Here is a 23,429-nt window from a genome sequence, read left to right as displayed (position 1 = left end):
AGGTGCATCTTTATGTGTTCTTAGTTTGCTTTTGTAATCATCATGTACCTTTTGATTCTCACAGTTGGCTGAAGCTGGAAGCATTGCAGACTTCTAAGAGGGTCTTGAGGGAAAAAGCTACAGAAGCATAATTCAGTGAAGTGGTTTTACGTGAAAAAGTATTCTTACCAGGAAATTATTCTTACTAGCTTCCTAGGGTACGACAGGAAAGTTTTGTACATTTTACGAAATATTTGAGTGTGGATTCTAAGTAAACGGGAATGATATAGAATGAACCCATTGGGAGGTCTGCAAACCCACCTTTGCCAACCCTTCATCTCTTAGGACCCAGAGTTCAACAATACAGATCAGATTGACCTGTATGATGACGTGTTGACAGCCACTTCACAGCCCTCAGATGACAGAAGCAGCAGCACTGAGCCACCTCCTCCTGTACGCCAAGAGCCATCTCCCAAGCCCAATAACAAGAGCCCTGCGATCCTGTACACGTACAGCGGCCTCCGCAATAGGCGAGCTGCTGTATACGTGGGCAGCTTCTCCTGGGTGAGCATGGGGAACCAAAAAGCTTCCTGGGTAGGCTGGAGGGAGAGTGCTGGGAGGTGATGGCATTTTCAAAAACCACTGTTGCACTGTTTTGTGCTCTGATGGGGTTGGATTTCTTTTTCCTGGGATCAGGTTGGATTGATCTCTGAAAGAGAACTATCCTGAGGACGTACTGGTGCCGAAGAAAGCAATGATTAAGTGGGTAGTTGCTTTTTCTGCCATCTTGTTAATGCCCCTGACCCTGGGGCTTTATGTCTAGCAGGGTCATCTGTGGGATGAGATTTCAGAGTGAACAGCTTGAACTCTTGGTGGGGTCATTCATTGGTTCTTTGATAACGATTGGTGACAGGATCAAAGACCTTGATAGTTCTAGTACACTCAGGGTAGGTGGTGATTCTTATGCAAAAATTCTTGTGTGATAGACATGTTTTGGGGCTGGTAGAGGGAGGGTCCAAATTAGGAAATGCATACTGAGGGGGACGTTCCTGACATTGGTTAAACTGTAGCCTGTCAGGTCTGTAATTAAAAGCTGCTAGTAATCATTGTTTGAACTGATGACCAGCCAGCCCAAATGGCAGTCAAAGTTAAAATAGGTTTTAATTTTCTTAATCTCAAGAGATGGGGTTTGGGGAATGGTGGGAGGTTTTGGAATGCTGGATGGGTGAGGATAATAAAAGCCTGCAATAATTGAAATGTTGGTGGGCTCTTGGGTTTCTGTGGGAGGTCATGATTGTGACTAGAATCCTAGGTTTGGGGAAAGGGTTTGGGACATTCTAGGTGGGGAGGGGGTGTAGCTCTTGACATTTCTTCCTTTTCCATCTTGCCGGCCCCAGTGGACCACAGACCAGCAGCTGATCCAGGTTATTCGCTCTATAGGAGTCTATGATGTGGTGGAGTTGAAATTTGCTGAGAATCGAGCAAATGGCCAGTCCAAAGGGTGAGGTCTGGATTTGAGAAGCCCCTTTTAGTTTGTCATCATTAGGATAAAGATCTACACTGTATTTTGGCCCTGGATTTTAATCCCTCTGACCCCTGGCCCAGGTTATTGCCTTGGTTTTGACAGACTGCCTTAGAATGGGGACCTTGCTGCAATGTAACAATGTCCATCCGTTGAGGGGCAAAAAGAGCTGATTTCTGATCCAAATAAATAGGACAATTATAGACTGACGCCTTTTTATTGATGGTAGTTTTGTGTATGTTATTAGCAAGATATCTTTTATTTTACCAGCTTTCACTAAAAGTGGAAGAGTTTCTTTGTTCTTTTGATTGGCTAATAGATCTCACTCATTTTTAATTTTTCTTCTTCAAGGTATGCTGAGGTGGTGGTAGCCTCTGAAAACTCTGTCCACAAATTGTTGGAACTCTTGCCAGGAAAGGTTCTTAATGGAGAAAAAGTGGACGTGAGGCCGGCCACCCGGCAGAACCTGTCACAGTTTGAGGCACAGGCTCGGAAACGTGAGTGCGTCCGAGTCCCAAGAGGGGGTACGTGGAGACCATCTGTATGAAGGGGGGCAAATTTGTGGGTTTGTTTTCTGTGGTGTGGGCTCTGCCTACAATGTGGAGGAGTTTGGGGGAGGGTGGTGGTGGTTATGAGTGTTGGCAAGGTTAATTAGTAGACCCAAAAATGAGGCTGTGTATAAGAAAGAGCACTGTGCTGAGAGGTTCAGATTATAGTCTGGTTTTGCCACTGACTCATTGTGTGACCTTGGTCAAGTCACTGTATTATTTCTGCTCTGAAGTAGATACATGATGTTTAAAGTTCCTGTCAACTCTAAATTATATGGTTTTGTCTTAAATCAGTATAGTGAATGGGCTTAACTGTAACATGTGCTCTGTATAAATTAACAAGCAGCCACCTTAATATACAGGTAATGTTTATAAAGATGGCTATAATCTTGTCATAAACATATGTTGGAAGGGTGCTCTGTAAGGAATCAACCAAAAGGAGCGCTGGAAAAGAAGAGTGTAACAATGTTTCTCCGGCATTGTCCAGGGGAAGAGAGTGCCCTTTCAATTACCAGATATTTTAGTCTGCTTGGCAAGTGTTTCCCACTAATAAAGCTGCATTATACTATCTTAGCTTGATGATAGCATCCGTTGAGTTCACCTTACTCCCTTTGTTCTGATTCTGTACTCACCAAGCCCTTCTGATACTAATTTGGTTTCCCAAATAGGCTCTCCTACTGGGAAGAGAATGCGCTGACCAGCCGACACAAGTATTCCAGTCTGCTTGGCAGTTATATTTCTCATTGTAAATTAATAAATTGGCATTCTGGTTTATGAATCAGTCTCTTGTGAGTTTGGTTAGCGTTGAATCTATTTCCTAGGGTACAATCACCCTGGGTGAACTATTAAAGTTGAGTTTCTGAACCCACAAACCCTGAGGACCAGACCTTGGATTATCCTGACCTCACAAAGTGCAGCCACCCTGCAATGCCCTGCGTGAAGCAGCCAGCTGCCTTTACTTTTCTTTTCTGACGGGGGTGGGGGTGGGGTTCATCACCTGTGTTCTGTCATTTCTTAGGTCCTGCTCTCAAAATAGTGTCTTGTATTGATTGGGTGGTCCACTGGGACCTTGTATTGATTGATTGAAGGTGAAGATATGGCCACTTCTCTATTTGCATAGGAACAACTGTTCTTTTAACTAGATTGAGAGCCTAGATGGATAGAGTGTGAACTCCCATTGCTCTGGGTTAAAAGGCACACGCTTTTCTTTGACAACTTGAATTTTCAAGTTCCTCTGTTTCAGAGTCTTTGTATAATTCAACCCTTTTCTAATTTTCCTAAGCTGCATAAAGGTACAGTTACATTAGGGATAACATTCCTACTTCTGCTTAGCTATGTGCTCCTCAGTGTTCCGTTTCTTTGCTGAAATGATGGTGGTGACTGAGTGCTGTTTTCTGCTCTGTCACGTTGACAGACATGGGTTCTATTAATTCACTAAGTACAGCTAGTAGACTTCCTCTGCTTAAAAATGGTTGCTACTCTGGGATTGTAGCCATAGGTATAAAACAATCTTTGAAAAAGTGGGAAGATGGCTAACTTTCAGAGGATCCCATTTACTGATACCTTTTTCTTTGCTTTGAGAGAACTCAGGGAAGAAGCAAGTTGCCATATGGATAAGATATGAAGCACAAGTATGCCATGATAGGCACCGGTGATAGGCTATGGTGGAGAAAGTAAGGTGTTTGCTGAGAGAATAGGTCCCTGCATGCTTGAACCTGGAGTTGAGTTTATCAGCAAGTGTTAGTTTAAGGAGCACTCTCCTTTCTGCCCACATTTGACTGCTAACAGCATCTCTCTGCTTCCAAGACTTCTAAGGTTATGTGATCGTGTTCTTCTGTTGGGTTCCACCTTAACCAGGCCTGGAGTAGACTATTAAATTGGAGAGAGTGAACAAGTTTAACTGAGTGACTTTACAGTGTACAGCCACATTCCCAGCTGTGTACAAGCATTTGTGAGCCCTTGTGCACACCACCATACCAAAGTGCTGTGGTGATTTTCCTGTGGGGTACAGTGTTTGGGCCATTGAAATATAGTGGGAGTTCCCCAGATACGAGGGTTGCTTTTTACTAAGCGTTTTACTAGGAGTCCCTGCTGTCAGCTGTGTACCATCTGCTCAGTCTGTGGACATGTCTTATCTTGGCTTACCTCCCGTTTTCTTTCTACTTCTCACTTGACCTCCAGTCTTCTGTGGTGTATGTCTTTTCCCCATCCCAGTGACGAGTTTTGTTATGTAGATGGAGGAAGTATCTCTCCCCTCCTCTTCCCTCACTTCTCCCAAATTCTCTGGCCAAAATGTCATTGCAGAGAGAACATTGCAGGTGTACAGTAGCATAGTACTGGTCTCAGGTCAACTAGTACTGGTCTAAGGAGAGAGGCCCTGAACTCTTAATCATGGAAGGGGATTCCACATCCACTTGACTCCAGCTGAACAGTAGTGAACAAACTTCAACACTGTCATTTTCTCCTGGGTTAATCAGGATCCTGCATTTAGAAGTAGAAAACAAGTCTAAGGATAAATTGAGTGTGAACCACAGAGAGTTCTAGATAAAGAGCATTCTCTGACACGGAATTGGAGTGATACTGCTTTCTGGGTTTATGACTTAACTAACTTGCCTCAGCCCTTTTTTTCTGAGGCCAAAGAAAAGGGAATAGATGATTTTACCTTCTTTCTCAGCTGCCTGTCACCTTCCTCAGTATGGTATCCGAGGACTCTTGCTGAGGGATGAGCTGGTCCCATGGGTACATGTAAAGCCTCGGGCAGTAACGTTAGTTCTGTTTTGCTTCATAGGAATACCTCCACGGGCCCATTCACGGGATTCTAGTGATTCTGCTGATGGACGGGCCACACCCTCTGAGAACCTTGTACCTTCATCTGCCCGTGTGGATAAGCCCCCCAGTGTGCTGCCCTACTTCAATCGCCCTCCTTCAGCCCTCCCCTTGATGGGTCTGCCCCCACCCCCAATTCCGCCCCCACCTCCTCTCTCCTCAAGCTTTGGGGTCCCTCCTCCTCCTCCTGGCATCCACTACCAGCATCTCATGCCCCCTCCTCCTCGATTACCTCCTCATCTGGCTGTACCTCCCCCTGGGGCCATCCCACCTGCCCTTCACCTCAATCCAGCCTTCTTCCCCCCACCAAATGCTACAGTGGGGCCTCCACCAGATACTTACATGAAGGCCTCAGCACCCTATAACCACCATGGCAGGTAAGGACTATCTTGTTTCTTTCAGATCTGAGCCAGGTATAGTAGGGTAGACCATGTGTTACGTAGTTTATTCTCCCTGAGGAAGTAAGTAAGCGTGAATTCTTGTGTTTTCCCTTGTAGAAACTGTTGTCATAGTGTTGAGTCCTGGGAAATAGTTAACCATCCGTTAGATAATGTTTTTTTTTATTTGGTGTTTCATTTGCATCTTAGTTTCTTGACCCTAATCATGTCTTTCGTAATCCTTTTTTAAGGAGCTTGATTAAATTGAGAGCCACAGGGCAGCCCCAGTGGCTCAGTGGTTTAGCGCCACCTTCTGCCCAGGGCATGATCCTGGAGACCTGGGATCGAGTCCCATGTTGGGCTCCCTGCGTGGAGCCTGCTTCTCCCTCTGCCTGTGTCTCTGCCTTCCTCTCTATGTCTCTCAGGCATAAATAAATAAAATATTTTAATTAATTAATTAATTAATTGAGAGCCACACGTGTCTGTTAGGGATGCTGCAAATATCTAGTGCCATTGGGTCATGCCAAAATTACAAAAGTATATGATGTAAATTCTGTCCTTGAAGAGAATGTGAACACATATAATGTGAACAGGCTGAGAACCATTTAAGACATTATATAGGAGAACATGATTAAGTAACACTGTAGTGTAGATTATGGTAAAGATAAGAGGCTTGGGCAATCAGGAATGGTATTATTTCTGTGCAGCCGAGATTCGGGCCCTCCGCCCTCTACAGTGAGTGAAGCAGAATTTGAAGAGATCATGAAGCGAAATAGAGCAATTTCCAGCAGTGCCATTTCCAAAGCGGTATCTGGAGCCAGTGCAGGTAACTCTCACCCTTACCTCTGCTGTGTTCTCCTTACCTTTAGTTTTTCCATGTTTTGTCATTTCTTTTGGGAAGAAGTTCAGCAAGATAAAGTTGGAGTACTGTTAGATTCTCAAGAGTGGCACATTTTCAGTAGTATATAATCTGATACTGTGGTTTTGTGGCTTGGGGGAAGTTCTAATGATGTTAATTTATTAAGCCTGTATCCAGACCTGCCTCATGAAAACAAACCTAGTGCCTAGATTATAAATAGTAGTATCTCATTGTAGTATCTGTTGTAGAATGAAATTCCTGCCCTCATGGAGATCTCAATGGTTGATCAGTGGATCTAGTGTCTAGTCCTAGTGTAGACTGCAGGTTTCTTAGGACTAGATATGGTTTGATATGGAATTTCATTGTATTTGGGGGTTTAGACAGAACTGCTGACCTCTCTGTAGCCTCTCCTAGAAAGAGGCAAGTCTGTTGGGTGTCATCGTAAGACATAATATATGCCCTTAGAGCTAACTTTTGCCCCGTCAGTATTACGTGGGCAGAACCAGAAGCTGTAACTCTGAGAGCCCTAGTATGGAATCTTTGGTTCTTTTTTTTTTTTTTTTTTTTAAATCTTTGGTTCTTTATAGGGTTTTGGTCCGAGTCTCATGTTATGGTATCAGTCAGACTTCTTTCTTGTGAGTTTCCCACACTGATGTAAATGTAGATTGTCAGATCTCCTAGGAAATAACACTAAATATTGCCATCTGTTTTCTGTAATTTTTCATCTTTGGCTGCAAAATTTGAATCCACAGGGTAGGTTAAAGACAGGAAATACATATATTCTCTCTCTTTATTTTTTCCTCCAGAAAACTGACATCTGATTTTTTTTTTTCTGAAAGATTTTTTAATTAGAAAGTAATCTGTGCTCATTTTAACAAGTTCAGTATACAGAGGAGTATAAAGGAAATAGTCATTGTTCTTCCTTACAAACTCCTGCACCTTAAGATGATCAATAACTGAATCTCTATCTCTGTCCTTTTTTGTTGTTCTCATTCCAGTCATTCAAACCACAAATACTTACTGAATGCTTACAAAATAAGCAAAAATTCCCTGCCCTGGTAGAGCTGACATCCTGGTGTTCCTGGATCTCTACAGAATCACAGTTCCTCCACAGTTTCCATTCTATTCTTATTGCCCTGCACAGAGGAAGCTGCCAGTCTTCTTCACTGGACTCCTGTCTGGTTCCATGCTTTCCTTGCATTATCTTCTGTCTGTATTGCACTTGACTTAGCATGGAAAAGCATTGTGCAAGGACCTACCCCATGACCACAAACCTTGAGCCAGGCACTGCGCACATTTGGGGAATGAAGGGGCTAGTTCTTCATGGCAGCGAAATTTAAAAACATGTGTATATAAATATACTCTACATACAGACATGTTAGGTATATGTTATGTATATGTGTACACACATCTGATTATAGATTTAAAATAATTCAGACTTAGAAATGTGCAGTGGAAAAAATTAAAATTAAAAAAAAAATGCAGTGGTAATTAATGAAAGTCCGCTATGCTAGGCCCACCACCAAGTCCACCTTCCACAATTTAGTGTCTGTCCTTCAGATTTTTTTTCTGTGCATATGACAACGTAAATATAATTTTTATTCTTTTTACAAAAACGGAATACTGTTTTGCAACTTTAAAAAAATTAATGTTCTGGACATCTATCAGTGTATAATATCTAACATTTATTGAGCCCTTACTGTGTGCCTGGCACTGTGCTAATAAGCGCTTTACGTGGATTACTTTGTTTACGTACAGATTTATCACGTGCCTTTTAACAACTGTGTAGTATTTTATAAAACCGGCATCACATAATTTATATAGCCAGATGCCACTGAAGGAAATTTAATTTGTGTCTAATTTTTTGATAAAATGATGCTGAAAAATAACACTGTTAAGCGTACATGCTTGTGAACAGAAGTAGAACTGTTCTTAGACTTTCTGGGTCAAAAAGTATGCACATTGTTTATTGTAACGGATATTAGATTGTTCTCAGACTACCCTGCACCACTTTGTATATCCACTGGCAACATCTGAGAATCCCTGATTGCAGACTGTTGAAATATAGATGCCGTCCACTTTTATACCTGCCACTTCTGCCTCATTCATCTTACCGTGGTTCTGTGAGACAACTAGTTACTGTTTGTGCCCTCTTGAGTTCTCCTTTTGGTCCAGTTAATCTACTGCCTCTGCTCATTCTTGGCCTTTCCCATCCATCCCGTCAGGGGATTACAGTGACGCGATTGAGACGCTGCTCACAGCCATTGCTGTTATCAAACAGTCCCGGGTCGCCAATGATGAGCGTTGCCGTGTCCTCATCTCCTCTCTTAAGGACTGTCTTCATGGCATTGAAGCCAAGTCCTACAGTGTGGGTGCCAGCGGAAGCTCGTCCAGGTGAGTTATTGGTTGCTTCAACAGCCTACCAGCCCCGAGCAGCACTCTTCCAGGGATTGGCAGGGAGAGGAAGAGAGCCCAGGGGATGTGGCAAGGCCCTAGCTGGAAGAACAGGCCTACCTCTGCTATCTTATTTAAGGGGAAGGAATTAGTCACATCTGCATTAACGAATGTTGTAATGTCTGCAATCCATTGTTCAGTGAGGCAGTGGGCTATTTAGGAATAAAGATAGACCGGCATAGTTAAGAACACGGGCTTTGAAGCCATATGTGCTTGGATTCGAGTCCCATTTCTGCTCCAAAGTACCTGTATGGCTTTGAGTGTGGCAGTCACCAGCTTTCTAAGCCTCATTTTTCTCATTTTAAAAAAGGGACAATAATAGTACTTCTCTTACAGCCCTGTTGTAGAGATGAGATGAGATAAGCATGTAAAGCTCCTAGCACTGTGCCTGATACATTAGTAAGATCTCAACACGTTTGATTGTTCCTTTTTCCCAAAAAAAGATTAGTCCTCAAAGAGCTGACATCCTCAGACATTGGGCCCATAATAGAAAAGGGGTTCAGACAAATACTGGAAGACACCAGAACACAACACTCTTGGAAGGCACGTAGTAGGTCCTCTGAGTGAGGCTGAAGGATCTTTCTAATAGGAAAAGACATCGGTCCCGAGAGAGGTCACCTAGCCGGTCCCGGGAGAGCAGCAGGAGGCATCGGGACCTGCTTCATAACGAAGATCGGCATGATGATTATTTCCAAGAAAGGAACCGGGAGCACGAGAGACACCGGGATAGAGAGCGGGACCGGCACCACTGAGACAGGTGAGACTGGGCCCTGTTCCTGGCTATGGGTGGCCTGCCACGAAGGACAAAATACTGGTGATCGTGAAGATTTTGCTCTCTTTTTAAAGCAGTTAAAGGGAAAGGGAGGACTTTTGACTTAGGTAACAGAAAATTGAGGAGGGCAGATTGCTTGCTCTTCCTGCTCCTTTGGAGAAGTCTTATCCTGAAATGGACCTGAAATTGAGCTGGTTCTGTTTGTGTCTTGTCTGCCTTAACCCGGTATCTGAGAGACAGCATGACATCTGGGATGAGAGCACAGTGTCTGCAGGCCACATTACTTTGTTCTTAAGTTTTCTCCTGTGTAAATGAAGACCGTAAACGCAGCTGTCTTCGTTGAATTGCTGAATTCAGTGAGACATTCTGTCTAGAGCATTTAGCACTCATGGTACTCGTCACATACCGAGTTTTCAGTATTGATAGCCAATTATATTTTCACCCCGCCAAACTTTCAAGTACAAAATTAGGAAATTGACCAAGACAAAAAAGTAAGACCTTTGCCTACTTGTTAGTTTTCAAGGTGCAACATTAACAATTTTAAGAATTAGTATCTAGGGATCCCTGGGTGGCTTGGCGGTTTGGCACCTGCCTTTGGCTCAGGGCGTGATCTTGGAGTCCTGGGATCGAGTCCCACATCGGGCTCCCTGCATGGAGCCTGCTTCTCCTTCTGCCTGTGTCTCTGCCTCTCTCTCTCTGTGTCTCTCATGAATAAATAAATAAAATCTTAAAAAAAAAAAAAAGAATTAGTATCTATTAGGATTTTGAAACTCAGGATACTTTAGGAGAAAGCTGATCTGAAAAAATCATATTTAATAATGTAGAGGTTGTAAAGAGGATACTTCAATGGAAAGATCTGTTTTGGGAATGAAAAACTTATTGACAGTGATTTTTTTATTTTTATTTTATTTTATTTTTTTAGCAAAACAAAAGTAGAGTTGTGAGGGGAACTATATTAACTCAGGTTATTGAGAAGTTGAGTTAGGCTTGGCTGGATCCAGGGACTCCCGCTTTGTCCTCAGAACTTTGTATGATTGTTTCTAGTATATAAGTAACCAAAGAGTGTTTTTTATTCTGTTTCTGTGGAGGCCTTTAAAAGTAGTCTAGATTCTGGCTAGGATGATCTGTTTATGGTTCCTGGAGGCCACTGCAAGACCCAGATCTCTTTGGGGTCTCTTCTCAACTTTATGGTTTCATTCACATCAAGTGTGTTACGAAAATGTCCTTGTTTTTTGGATGTTTTTTTGGCCAATTTGGTTGGTCCGAAGTAATGGTAATTGAACAGGAGGGTGAGGATTAGGAAGGGCTCTCTGTGGTTCTTTGGGGGTGGCTAGATGGGTAACTGGATGCAGATGGAAAAGAGACCCTCTTGCTACCTGGGAATGCCCATAGTTCACTAGCAATAGCTGGACTGTAAACAGAAAGTGCCATGTTTGGCCCACTGATAACCTACTAACAAGAAAGGAGTTCAGTTATGTTTGGCTGCTGCCCTCGACTTTATTGTTTGCATTATCTGCATTGATAAAAGTGGTTCTAGCTGGAAATTACTTTTTGTTGTCTTCTGTAGGAGGTAAGTGGGAAAATGAAAGGTTAACTAACATTTTTTTACCTGCTTCCCTTCTGTTTCTAAAACACTCAATTCCACAACATTTTAAAGTGCATGGTATCACTGAAATCTGAGATAATCTATATAAAACTAACAGGCTGTGGGTGCTAGATACTTCTAGATTTTGCGACAAACTGAGTTTAGGGAGGTACCCATATTTCTCCAGGGGAAGTGGACTCTGGCCTAATTCGGCCTTGGAGTGGAAAGGAGGGTGGGTGTTAGGGTAGACCTTTGTTCCTGTCCCATCCCTGCTGTGGTAGTAGCAGCATCTCCCTGCTCTTGTTTGAGCTAACACAGTTGCTAGTGTTGCTGTGGGGTTGAGTGTCACCTCTCCCCTAATTCTGCTGCTCACAGCATGGGTCCTTCATACTGGAAAAGACTAGAGAATAGTGACCAGGGAGGTACTTGTCCATGCAGACCATGAATTATAATCTCTAGGGCCACATTTGGGTTAGCAGTTAGAGCATGTAACTGCATGTCACCATTCCTGGTGGCTCTCCTTCTAACAGTCTTTTGAAAGAGAAATTGCGAGATCCACTGATGGACTAGCATTTTGGGTACTAAACATCTGAACCTGAGACTGTCATTTTGCATCATTTTTTCCACCTGTAAAATGAGAGTTTCTCATAAAGTGTTCCTCCATATGAGAGTGATGCAGTTTGAATAACTCTGAAGAACCTGTAACCCTCTAGTTCTCAGAAAACAGTCATTTGGCTGGTGTGAGCCTATGACAACAGGAGGAAAAAGGTTTTCCAGGTTCCCATTTTTTATCCTTTAGGTATATTGGTTATTCCATCCAGATAGCTAGTCCAAAAAACTGAATCAGAAACCCAAAAAATGTCAGTTGCTCACATTCTCATCTTAAGGACTTTGCATTCTATCTTCAGTCACCAAGTCGTGATGTAGGAGGTTCCGTGTTGGGGAGATGGTATGTGGGTCCATTTAGCTGGAGAACTGTTGGAAGTTCTGTGTATGACACATTTTAGTTAAAAATACTAGTGTCTATATTGTACGGATGAGTGTTCCTGAGAGCCAAAGGATTTGTTCCATCTAGAGGCAGCAATACAACAGCAAGCTTTTCTATCCATCCTTTCTGCCTGCCTCCAAACATTACCACCAAAGGTAACCACAACCTGTAAGAATTGAGTGCAACAGTTGATTTCTCCTGATGTATTAGTTATCCTTTGTTGTTTTGTTTTGAACAGTTTCCATTACATCTCCTTTGGAGTATATGTGTGTATGCTTTGGAATTTGAGGATATTCTTAGGTAATGTGTGGCTTTGGCTTCAACTTATTGTAGTTCTCAGCTATTGGCTCATATTTGGGGATATTCTTGTATTTAAAATATAATCATTCTCCCCTCATTCCTTTCCTCCCAGTCCAGTGAAAACTAAACATTCTGTTCAATTTTGATGCAGTACAAAGATACAGAAACCCAAATGGTTTGAAGGGGAGAGGCACTGCGGGCTTCAGAGTTTTCTCAGGAAATGAGACAAGTAGCTGCGAGCATAGGTGTTTAGAGAAGCTAGAAGGCAGAAACTTCTAGAACAGATTCTGAGGCTCCCAAGCCGAAATAGTAGTATGTAGAAGGAGCAGGCTGCTTGTGGATGTTTTTTCCTTAGGTGGTTCCTCCAGGTTACAGAAGTGCATACATAGGGCAGCGTGGGTGGCTTAGCGGTTTAGCATCGCCTTCAGCCCAGGGCATGATCCTGGAGACCTGGGATCGAGTCCCATGTCAGACTCCCTGCATGGAGCCTGCTTCTCCCTCTGCCTGTGTCTCTGCCTCTCTCTCTCTCTCTCTCTCTCTCTCTCTCATGAATAAATAAAGTCTTTTTTTTTTTTTTTTTTTAAAGAAGTGCATACATAAAGAGTGAGCATTTGCGTGGAGGCTATATTATGGGTTTGGCCATTAGTAGAAGTCCTAAGCCTGATTTAATCTCTCTTTTTCCTGTTCGCTGTTCATTCTCCTTTATGCGGTCAGCTTGATCAGGCTGCTCCCCGCTGACTGATAACTGCAACCCTGGAACAAGGGCTGGGCATACTAGGGGCCTTAGGTTTGGCAGAGATGTGGTGAGGGGCTGAACAGTGCCTTACTGTTCAGTGGAAGTTCTTAATTGTGACTACGAATTCTTTCACTTCCACGCTCTGCTCTCTGTTCTGGCCTGGCCAGATAACTCTTGCTTGATATGAGGCTGCTACTTGGCCCCTTACTCAAAGCTGTCGTCTGGGGAAAGATTTAAAATCCCTTGAGTTTTAGTATAGCTTAGTACATCCTTGGTTCTGTGTGTGTGTGCACGCGCACACGGATGCATAAGGATGTGTTAAACAGGGCTTCTTGAGGGTTTAGGAGTTCCTGTGTTAAGTACATGCTCCCTGCTAGGGCCTCTTGGGTGTTTGTGGGTTAATGGATTTGGTTATGTGCACATTTGTTTTCTTACCATTGTACCTCCCATTTCCAGATTTTTACCCCTCCCCTTAAGGTAAGCTCAGAGTTGCTCAGAACAGATTTTCTGAAATGGTATTTCAACTCCCTATATTCCCTTATTGCAACTCTTTTTGGATTGTCGTAGTTTCATATTTCTCCAGCCAAAGTCTCCTTTTTAGTCAAACTGCTTTGAGACTTCATTTCATTGTCTGTTTCTCCCTAACCGTAAAGTGAGATGTTACTGCTTTTTCTCTCTACTCACTGTAGTTCCTGCAACCATCCCTCACTATGGACAGTACCCAGACACTTCCAGACAATCCTGCTTTCTTTCCTTCACTTTCCCAGGCTTGCATTCTGTCTGTGTATATACTCCCACTTCATACATTGTAACTTTAGACAATGCCAGTATAATTCCTGTAAACACATCAATCAGAAGATAATCTCTAACATGTGTTTTCTTTTTCTTCTGATGTTCTCATTGCAGGAGTCTGGTTGGAAGCAAATGTTTTTTTAATGGACTTGCATCTCCTCACCTTGATCAGGACTAAAGGACGGAGGCCACTCCACCCCTCTCCCTTCCTCCAAACCCCTAACTCCCTTCAGACACCCAGGGAATACCCTCTGCCCTACAGATTGGAAGATTGCCTGGCAGCCCTCCCAATCCCACACCTCCTGTTTGTCAGGGGAAGGAACCTAAAGACTTCCATGTGGTTGGAAGGGGTGGCAGACAGGAAGAAAACATGTCTAGGCCCCTGGTCTCCATAGAGAATGATGCTTTGTCCAAGGAAACGTAGGAGTTTCTGATTCTCCAGGAGGAATTCAGTGGTGAGGTTGATGGGAAGACTTTCTTCCCACAGAAAACGGTTTCTCCGTGCAGGATCTAGGAGAAGTGACTGGGTGTGCCAAAATAAGCCCAGGGTCCTGCCCTCAGCATTAGGTTTGATGGGGCCAAGAGGGTCTAATCCCCTTGCTAACATACCACTTCTTTGTTTAACTCCTTTACCTTCTCAGCCCTTTGAGGAGGGATCCTGAGAACGGAAATTCCCATATGAAAAGCTTCTCCTGTTCTTGCTTTTCCCTCTTCCATACTGACAGTTTGTTTCCCTGACCTCCCAGAGGACTGAGTCTTTCCACCTCCCTGCTGCCCAGCCGCCTCATTGGACTTGCCCCTGGTAAGCAGAGAAGGCCATGAGGTTGCTTGCTGCTGGGAGCCTGGCAGAGCCAGTTACCACCCACTGCTGCTTCGTGCTTGGTTGCCTCTTGCAGTAACCAGCTGTACTAGGTGTTCCCTTTCCTGGGGCTTTTCTGTTTCACACATGGAGCCCCTCCCCCAAGAAGGCTGCTTCCTTGTTTTAGAGGAAGATGCTGCCCTTGGGAGATGGGGACATCGGACCTCAGCACTGAAGAAGCCCTGTGAAGTACCGGGAGGGGTAGGAGAGGAGGCAAGCTAGGGCAGGCTAGGCCTACTTCCATATAGGCTTTTCTTCAGATTCAATGTGAGCATGCGCTTGCATCCCCCAGGTACATACTTTTACTTACTGTGGGATAACCTGGCACTAATAGGCAGGTAGTCATAAATTTGGGGTCTTTCCACCTTTGGACTATTGACGTATTAATAGTTTCCTTCACTCTATGTGGAGGTACTTCCTGCCTCTGATGAGGAGCAAGGAGGAAGTGGAGCCTGACTTGAACGAGCTCAGCTCAGAGTCCTACGGACCACCACTCGGGGGTCATTTTCTACACAGGCCAATGGAATTGCTCTTCACAGAACATCCAAGTTGTGTGTTTGCTGCTGATGGAAGCAGCAGTAACAGGGTCCTGCGGTACCCACAGGGCGATGGCTGCTGCTTCTGCATGCATTTACAGGGCATGTGACATCTAACAGGAGATGAGACGGCGTGTGAGACATAGGGCCACTGGAGACCCTTCTGGCTCAGAGGGGAGAGACTGAGTTGGACCCAACCCTTCTTCTGTGCCCTGCACGTTTCTGACCTAGCCCATGGTCAGTCAGTGAGGGGGCCCCCAGGGTTGGACAGGCACATTCCCTTGGGACAGAGGCTACAGTTTGTAGCTATTTCCCCCTGTCCCCCCAACCCCATCCCCACCTCTACTTCAGAACATGGCCCCCCGCCCAACTGGCCAAGCGTTAAGTAATGTGCTTATCCTCGGGAGCAGCTCCGGGTGTCTTTTTAAAATGTAGAGAAAACCAAGTACGGTGACAGTTTAAGGAAAAAAAATATATAGAATACCAGAAAAGCCGTTTACCCGGAGAATTTTTTTCTCCCCATTCTTGTTTTGTTTTTACTCAATGACAAAAATTTTAGTTTTATTTCCTGATAGCAAAAGGAAAGAAAAACCCAGCCCTCAAAAAGGCCAAGGCCCCGTCCCCCTGTTGTCGGTGATTTGTTTGTCTTTCTGATAGGTTGAAAATTGTGTAATAAACTTGATGACGCTGTCAATCTTTTATACTGCATTGTATTTTTTTCCTTTTGTAACAAAATATTTTTAAATAATAAATGGGGTGTGAGCTGTTTTTTGGATTCCGCATTGAATAGATTTGTTGAGGTTTCTGGGACACGGGCTGGGACTGATGTAGAGGCTATGGGATGGTGCTGAAGCCCCGAGTTCTGAGCTGGAATCGCAGGTCACAGGTCGGGTATGGTTGCCTGCGGTACACTAGGGGGCCTCTGGTGCAGATCTTTGCAAGTGCCCCCTTGTGGGTTAGCTTGCTTCCTTAGCCATCTAAACTAAGGGAGGAAAAATTCCAAGTCGTCCTTTATGCTTCAAGATTCCTAAGATTCATTCCCTGAGTTAAGTGTCCTCCCCTTAGAGTTTAGTAGTTCTGATGTTCTCAAGTTCTGGGTGGGAGGACTCTGCTTGGAGTCAGGAGGTTATGCTTGCCCCCACCTGCTTACACCACCTATGGACACCAGCAGTGGACTGTGGGCTGAGACCCACCCATAGCTGTTCTGCCTTCCACATGGCATTGTTTTAAGAATCTGAGCAAACAAATGTGAGCAGGTTTTAGAAATTGGACTATGGTCTAAACATCGGGAAAGTTTAGCAGAGTGTTGTGGGAGAGTTTGGAATTCCAGAAAGCTTCTTGTAACTAAAGAGCTTACATAGAAGATGAACCAGAGACCAGGTGATACATAATGTGTGCTGGGACCAACAAAGGCAAGATCAGCATAAAAGCAAGAAACCTTCAGAGGGAGAGAAAGCCCCCAAAGCTCTATGACCATGTGCAGCATGTGGGAAATAAAGAGTGGGCTCTCAAGGCAAGTTTGATGGTTCCAACCATCTTGGTTACATGTTGTGCTTGCTTTTTGAAAAGCCCATTCTTGGGCTGCATCCACATCTACATGAAGTCTAGAAATCTACTTTTTATGTTCTAGATGAATTTCATGTAAATTAAATTGTGAGGACTGGTAGTTTAGAGATGTAAACACATTCTTCATTGAAGAGTTACCATGGTGTAACAAAGGGAATGATCTTTGTGTTACTCTTAGTTCAAACCCCAACTCTTTTTAAGCTGAATGCCCTCAGATACAGGTTGACTTAACATTTGAGTTGATCTTCTGCCTTGTAGGATCATGGTATGGATTAAGTCTACTCTGCCAGGCACTGGGTAAGTATTCGTCTCCTAGACACTGCTGCCATGGTACAGAGCCAGAAACCTGAATCTGTGTGTCCTAAGTGTCTCCTGTACTGGGCCAGACCTCAGCCTCTAGAGAAGTTCTAGCCAGGAGTGTGAATATCTGAGCAGGTCTAGAATATCTCTACCAGTCTGTGTGACCAAGGCCTGCTCCTTTACTCAGGTCCTCTCTACTGTTCCAGAATGTTGATCCTATCTAGATGGACTGTAAGGTGGCTTCCCTTGGCATTCAGTGAAGATAGCATCTGACCACATTAACCCTGAAAGACTATGCTCATTCCCATCCTCTGCTGCCTCAGTTTCTGTTGTAGGACGTTCTACCCTGGCTTGACTCTATCTTCACATGGTGGCTCCAGCAAGCACCAGGAAGAATGAACACCCATGAAACCATCTGCAAGCAGCACAAGGCACTAAGCTCCTGGAGAACCATGAAATCAACAAGAGGACTTCTGCTCTAAACCTGTTTCCAACCACTCATTCTCATCCTCAAGTGGTACCTGCTGAGGAGTGGAATTTACTTGATCTAGACTGAGACTCCAAGGACAAGATTTCTAGATTCAACTGTTGGTAATCAGTATGATTACCTGGCTGTTACTTTCTCTAAGCCTGCAAAGTGGGGGATTAGATCCCTTTCTAAGGTCCCTTTTAATTTTAGGTCACTTCTAAACTTCCAACTGAGCCTTTCAGTCATTTATGTGTGTTGCCAGCAGAGTGACCTTAACTACTGAACCTCTAAAAGAAATGGGGAGGCCATGGAGAACAAGTTCCTGTCTAGCTTGATGCTAGCAACGTCTTTAAAATAAGCTAGAGAGGGCAGCCCCAGTGGCCCAGCAGTTTGGTGCCGCCTTCAGCCCGGGGTGTGATCCTGGGGACCCGGGATCGAGTCCCATGTCAGGCTCCCTGCATGGAGCCTGCTTCTCCCTCTGTCCCCCCTCCCCTCTCTCTCAAATAAATTAATAAAATCTTAAAAAAAAAAAAAAAAAAAAAGCTAGAGAAAGCAGCAGTGTGAGCTGCAGAAAGTCAGGGTTTGTGACTGAAGTATCAGGGAAGTACCTACTGGATTTTTGGTTACTGTTTTGTAGTGGATTACAGTTGTCTACTACAGTTCTTGGATAGACCCCAAAGGCAGCCAGGAGTCAAGAACACAGAATTTGTGGAAACCAAAATTATCAGCGCTTTGGCCAGTAGAGACCTTCATAGGCTGAGAATGAGCTCCATCACGGGAAATAAGCAGAATTAAAAGCCAGCATGGAAATGCTTAAAGACCAATTAACTTTTGACTTTGAGCAAGAGCAGATAGTCTAGGATTCCCCTGACAGCAGAGGGGCCATATGGCTCAAGGTTTTCTAAAGTGGAGTCTGTCATGGCTCCTGGTAGCTTTTTGGGGGGAAAGAAAAAAGCCACTACCAACCAAGATGAGAAATAGTTTTAAAGACAGTTACTTGGGGGGCAGCCCTGGTGGCTTGGTGGTTTAGTGCCGCCTTCAGCCCAGGGCGTGATCCTGGAGACCTGGGATCGAGTCCCACATCAGGCTCTCTGCATGGAGCCTGCTTCTCCCTCTGCCTGTCTCTCTCTCTAATAAATAAATAAAATCTTAAAAAAAAAAAAAAAGATGGTTACTTGGGGAAGGGAATGAATGAATTATATGCTCATGTGGGGCAACATTTCCCCAGTTTTAAAAAAAAAAGTTCCTTTTACATTAACTTGAAATTTTAAAATAAATGACAAAAAAAATACTGCCAAGTTTTGAATATGCTTTTTCTAATTATTCATGCCTCACTCTGGAAAGCTGACAATCATCTGTAAGAGGAATGAGAGAAAAGCTGGCTTTGAGGCAGAGGTGAAGAATATAAGCAGTCTTTTACCGGATGACAGGCCTGAAGAAGATACATAAGTTAACAATGCCTTTAAGGATTAATTTAGGCTAGAGCTGAGAGGAGAAAATCACTGCCTTCGTGTCTGCATAGGATTGCTAAGCACAGCCTGAAAACAAACCACTGGCTGGGAAAGTCCCTACCTTCTCTTGGAGTGGATGAAATTCTAGGAATAGGTGCCAGAAGGAAAAGGCTTCAACTCCCATGATGGAAAATATACATTTATTATAAAATAATGTTTGTTTCATGATGAAAGTAGAAAAATAACACTATGAGCCGCTAAAAGAAGGTCTGGAGCTCAGTCTCTGGACTGAAATGAAAGGCTTTTGCATCACCCTGGGAGCAAAGCATCCGGAGGCTCTCTGCCCATGTGACAGGTATGGCACAGCACGCATGGGGAGGATGTGGCTCTGGTTCTGCTGGAAGCCCAAGGAGCCTCCCTGGTCCACACAAGATGCTCTGGCCACGAGGATCAAAGAAAACTTGAGGTCAGCAGAGAACTGGTTCTGAGAAGGGCCAGGACAGGACAACCTTGCCCCTCCCTACACTGCAGTGTAGAACAGTCTCTTAGGTTGATGGTCCTGGTTTAGAAGATGATGCCCAGTGGCCTTATGCTGTTTGCTGCCCAAATGTCTGTGTTGAGGAAAAGCTGCAACCTGTCCCAGGACAACTTGACCCACCAATTCTCATTGATGTGGCTAAAGACCAGAAGAATCTGTGGTCTCAGCCCATAAGGGCTGCTGGCTGAAATTTTTGTATTTCATATCCTGTCCATACTGATGGCAGAAAGAAAAAAAAAAAAAGAAAATGTTAAAAGACCAGTGAACAAGAGCAGCTGGCCTGAACTGTTCTGTATTTCAAGCCTCTTGGCCCCAAAGAACAAAGAGAATGTCTTCCCTAAGTAACCGTCTACCCTGAGTAGAAAAAGCAGTCCCATAGGAATCCCCTTTCCCCTTGAAAGTCCTTCAGACCCCTCAAGCTTCAGAAGAACAAGGAATCCCTCCCTAGGATGAGCTGGGAACCCAACCCTCAGGTGACAGGAAATGAACCCTCAGCAGCAGTACCTGGAGAAAGCAGTCAGGGTGAGCACCTCAAGCAGCAGCTCTGAACCACAGAAGAAGAGCAAGATGCTGTTCATGATGGCTTCCAGGCGGAGCACGTAGGTCTGCAGCAGCAGGTAATAGGAGGCCATCATGGCAGATGGGAAGGTCAAGGCCACGCTAAACCCAAGTGGCATCTTTCGCTGGCAGAGGTTCCCCTTTGTACCTGTCAGATACAGCCCATGGAGTCACCTCCAAGTGGCCTGCTTTCCCTGGGCTCAGAGAAAAGGTTGAGGGAATGGGATGGGACGGACTGGCAAGGCAGAGAAAAATCATCCTGAATGGGGATAGGCAGATTTATAAAGAGGGTCCTAGCGTGCTAAAAATGAAGGGCTTTGGAGGTGCCACAGGATGGAGTCATTCACTCCAAAGGTCCTGCTTCAAGTCTGACTCCCACTCAAGGGACAACAGCTTCTTTACTCAGGGAAAAAAAAAATTTTTTTTTTATTTTTTATTTTTTTTTTAATTCATGAGAGAGACAGAGAGGCAGAGGGAGAAGCAAGCTCCTCGCAGGGAGCCCAGTGTGGGACTCGATCCCCAGAACCTGGGATCACACACTGAGCTGAAGGCAGATGCTCAACCGCTGAGCCACCCAGCCGTCCCTATATATATATTTTTAATTACAATATATAATCATTGAGCATCTTTCAACTAGGACAGCCCCGGTGGCTCAGTGGTTTAGTACCGCCTTCAGCCCGGGGCCTGATCCTAGAGACCCGGGATCGAGTCCCACATTGGGCTCCCTGCTTGGAGCCTGCTTCTCCCTCTGCCTGTGTCTCTGCCTCTCTCTGTGTGTCTCTCATGAATAAATAAATTAAATCTTTAAAAAAAAAAAGAATCAACTAACATAAATACAGAAAATAATTTTAGGAAATATAGAAACTAAAAGACCCCATGGCTCCCCACTGGAGATAACCATTATTATAGAATGATGCATACTGTTCCAGGTTTTTTTATGTCTGTATACTTACATATTACTCTTTATTATTACAAAAATAGAATTAAAAAATAAAAATAGAATTACACTGTACATACTATTTTCAACTTGTTTTTTTCCCATTTAATGTATCTTTTCACATATAACTACCTTATTCTTTTTTTAATGGCCATGAACAATTTCACGGAAGCAATTCCATATTTTAACTAATCCCCTATTGCTAGATGTTTAAGTTGTTTCCGATTTTTTTTTTTTTTAAGATTTTATTTATCTGAAAGAGCATGAACAAGCATGAGGTGGGGAGGGGCAGAGGCAGAGGGAGATGCAGACTCCACGCTGAACAGGGAGCCCAATGAGGCTCAATTTCAGGACCCTGAGATCATGACCTAGCCAAAGGCAAATGCTTTACCATTTGAGCCACCCAGGCACCCTCTAATGTTTTTTTAAAATTTTTTTTTTTTTTTTTTAAGTAATCTCTACACCAACTTGGGGCTTGGACTTACAACCCAGAGATCAAGAGTTGCACACTCCATGACTGAGCCAGCCAGGCACCCCTCTAATGTTTTGATGTTACAAAATACGTGGCCATAAACCTCCTATAGATACCTTTGCATATCTGTGGAAGTGTTTGTCTCTTTACCAACCAGTTTTAGATGTGTAATTGTTATGTCTCAGAAAAAAATACAAATTTTAGGGGTGCCTGGGTGACTTAGTCACTTGAGGGTACGACTCTTGATTTCAGCTCAGGTCATGATCTCAGGGTCATGGGATTGAGCCCTGCATCAGGCTCTGTCCTCGGTGAGGAGTCTGCTTGAAATTCTTTCCATCTCCCTCTGCCCCTCCACCCCACTCATGCCCTCCCTCTCAAATAAATAAATATTTTTAAAAATAATACAAATTTTACATGACAAAACTTTAGCAAAAACAATTATTCTAACTTATATTCCCAAAGAGTGTGGAATAGAAAGACCTGGTCCTCATACCCATTACAATAATGGGTATTCGGAAATCTTTCTAATCTGATGGATGAAATTATTACCTTGTTTCAATTTGCTTTTTATTAATGAGTTTGGACATTTTATCATGATTAATGATTCTCTGTGATTATTCTTATGTGAACTCCCTATTAGTGTCCCTTACCAATTTTTAAAATTAGGTCATCTTTAGTTACTCCTGTGAGCCTTCTATCTTTGTTACATATGTTGCAAATACTCTTTTTTCTCAGCCTGTGTTTTAACATTGTTTCCTGGGATGAGATATTTTCTAACTAATAAGGAATCTACTCTGGATCTGGGAGGATAAAAAACTTGTCCTAAAGAAATCCTGTTCAGAGAGAAGAGGGGACCTTAGTGCTTTCTTGTGTGACATATACTGCCCTGAACATGGAGTTATAGTCAAATCTATTCTCCTAAGCAAGCTAGTAATAGGAATCAGGCAGGCTCTCATAGCACTTGGGAAGTTAGGAAGAACCTATCTAAAATCTCAGGTGGCTCAGTTGGTTAAACATCTGCCTTCGCCTCAGGTCATGATCCCAGGGCCCTGGGATTGAATCCCAAGTCAGGCTCTTTGCTCTGCAGGGAGTCTGCTTCTCCCTCTGCCCTTCCCCCTGCTCATTCTCATTCTCTCTCTCTCTCTCTAATAAATAAAATCTTAAAAAAACAAAACAAAACAAACTCATGCTACTGCCCACTTCTGTCTCTACAGAGCAACAAACTAGTAAAGCCTGACCCAGAAAATGAAGCAGCTTGAAACTTCAGAGAGGGAGTAATGGGACATTCCATCAGATCCAATCTCTTATTGTGAAACTAGGTTATGTACCTCTTGTTAAGTTACAGATAGCAGTCTGAGAAGGAATGGAAATATTCTCTGGACAACACTCACCAAAAAACAGTCGAATTACTTCAATTCCGAGGTAAAGGAGAAGCATCACCACATCCAGTACTAGATTGGCTGTTGGATATGGTAGGAGGAGAGCTGCCGACACAAAAGCCAGAGTTTGCAAACATAAGAGCACCCACAAGAACTCCCCCACACTTGGGAATAAAGAGGGCATGAGTCTTATCAGCTTTCCATGAACCAGTCAGTGAGATGTGGACAGGATCTGTTAGCCTGCTGCAGGGTATGTCAACTCAGTGTGTGTTAATGATGGAAACACTTCTCTAAAAAGGAGCAACGAAAAGGATGAAAAATAAGGCTCCTGATGGGAGTTGGCTCTGGGCTGAAGTGGGGAAGGGATGTTGGGACGAGGTTAGTCACGCCCCAGGCCTTACCTTTATACAGAAATATGAAGAGTTCCAGGAGAAAATAGGTAGCATAGTACCACCCGTTCAGAAAGAACAGGATTTCCAGCGGGGTGGAGGACAGCCGTTTACCTGAAAAGATGAGCACAAGTGAGGAGGGTGTGCGAGACGGCCTGTCACCCTCTGCCCTCCGGATGGTTTTGTGCCTCACTTGAAGGAAACGAGGTCGCAGCTGGAGGGAAAGGCCTCTTGGGG

At 43.9% G+C, this 23,429-nt stretch overlaps 2 protein-coding genes across 15 annotated transcripts in view; one reads left to right on the top strand and one right to left on the bottom strand.

Annotated features, from left to right (window-relative positions):
* The window catches only part of CPSF7 (cleavage and polyadenylation specific factor 7), a 28,360-nt gene extending 8,196 nt beyond the window's left edge, over window positions 1-20,164 (top strand). For 3 of the 7 annotated variants that reach the window (XM_077861912.1, XM_077861906.1, XM_077861907.1), the window contains exons 3-10: window positions 325-543; window positions 1,377-1,480; window positions 1,853-2,025; window positions 4,838-5,252; window positions 5,960-6,078; window positions 8,337-8,505; window positions 9,155-9,322; window positions 13,853-15,827. In XM_077861912.1, coding sequence (XP_077718038.1) covers window positions 325-543; window positions 1,377-1,480; window positions 1,853-2,025; window positions 4,838-5,252; window positions 5,960-6,078; window positions 8,337-8,505; window positions 9,155-9,317 — 1,362 coding nt within the window. In that variant the 3' untranslated portion in view covers window positions 9,318-9,322; window positions 13,853-15,827. Of the gene's footprint in view, window positions 1-324; window positions 544-1,376; window positions 1,481-1,852; window positions 2,026-4,837; window positions 5,253-5,959; window positions 6,079-8,336; window positions 8,506-9,154; window positions 9,323-13,852; window positions 15,828-17,322 lie in introns of those variants that run through there. The other 4 variants (XR_013359620.1, XM_077861911.1, XM_077861908.1 and 1 more) reach the window with 4 other exon arrangements.
* The window catches only part of TMEM216 (transmembrane protein 216), a 29,950-nt gene that overhangs the window by 5,737 nt on the left and 784 nt on the right, over window positions 1-23,429 (bottom strand). Inside the window, exons 2-7 of one of the 8 annotated variants that reach the window (XR_013359622.1) lie at window positions 23,205-23,306; window positions 22,816-22,908; window positions 19,962-20,163; window positions 5,218-5,328; window positions 4,712-4,879; window positions 4,195-4,530 (exon numbers count right to left, since the gene is read on the bottom strand). Coding sequence is in view for 3 of the 8 variants with exons in the window: in XM_077861932.1 (XP_077718058.1) it covers window positions 5,274-5,328; window positions 19,962-20,163; window positions 22,816-22,908; window positions 23,205-23,306 (452 nt within the window). In the remaining 5 variants the exon portion in view is untranslated. Of the gene's footprint in view, window positions 1-4,194; window positions 4,531-4,711; window positions 4,880-5,207; window positions 5,329-13,039; window positions 16,116-19,182; window positions 19,674-19,961; window positions 20,164-22,815; window positions 22,909-23,204; window positions 23,307-23,429 lie in introns of those variants that run through there. The other 7 variants (XR_013359623.1, XR_013359624.1, XR_013359625.1 and 4 more) reach the window with 7 other exon arrangements.

Source organism: Canis aureus, chromosome 21 (genome assembly GCF_053574225.1).
Source record: "Canis aureus isolate CA01 chromosome 21, VMU_Caureus_v.1.0, whole genome shotgun sequence".
Classification (NCBI taxonomy): domain Eukaryota; kingdom Metazoa; phylum Chordata; class Mammalia; order Carnivora; family Canidae; genus Canis; species Canis aureus.
Note: the sequence above shows the minus strand (reverse complement) of the source record. Positions and strands in the feature narration are given on the sequence as shown.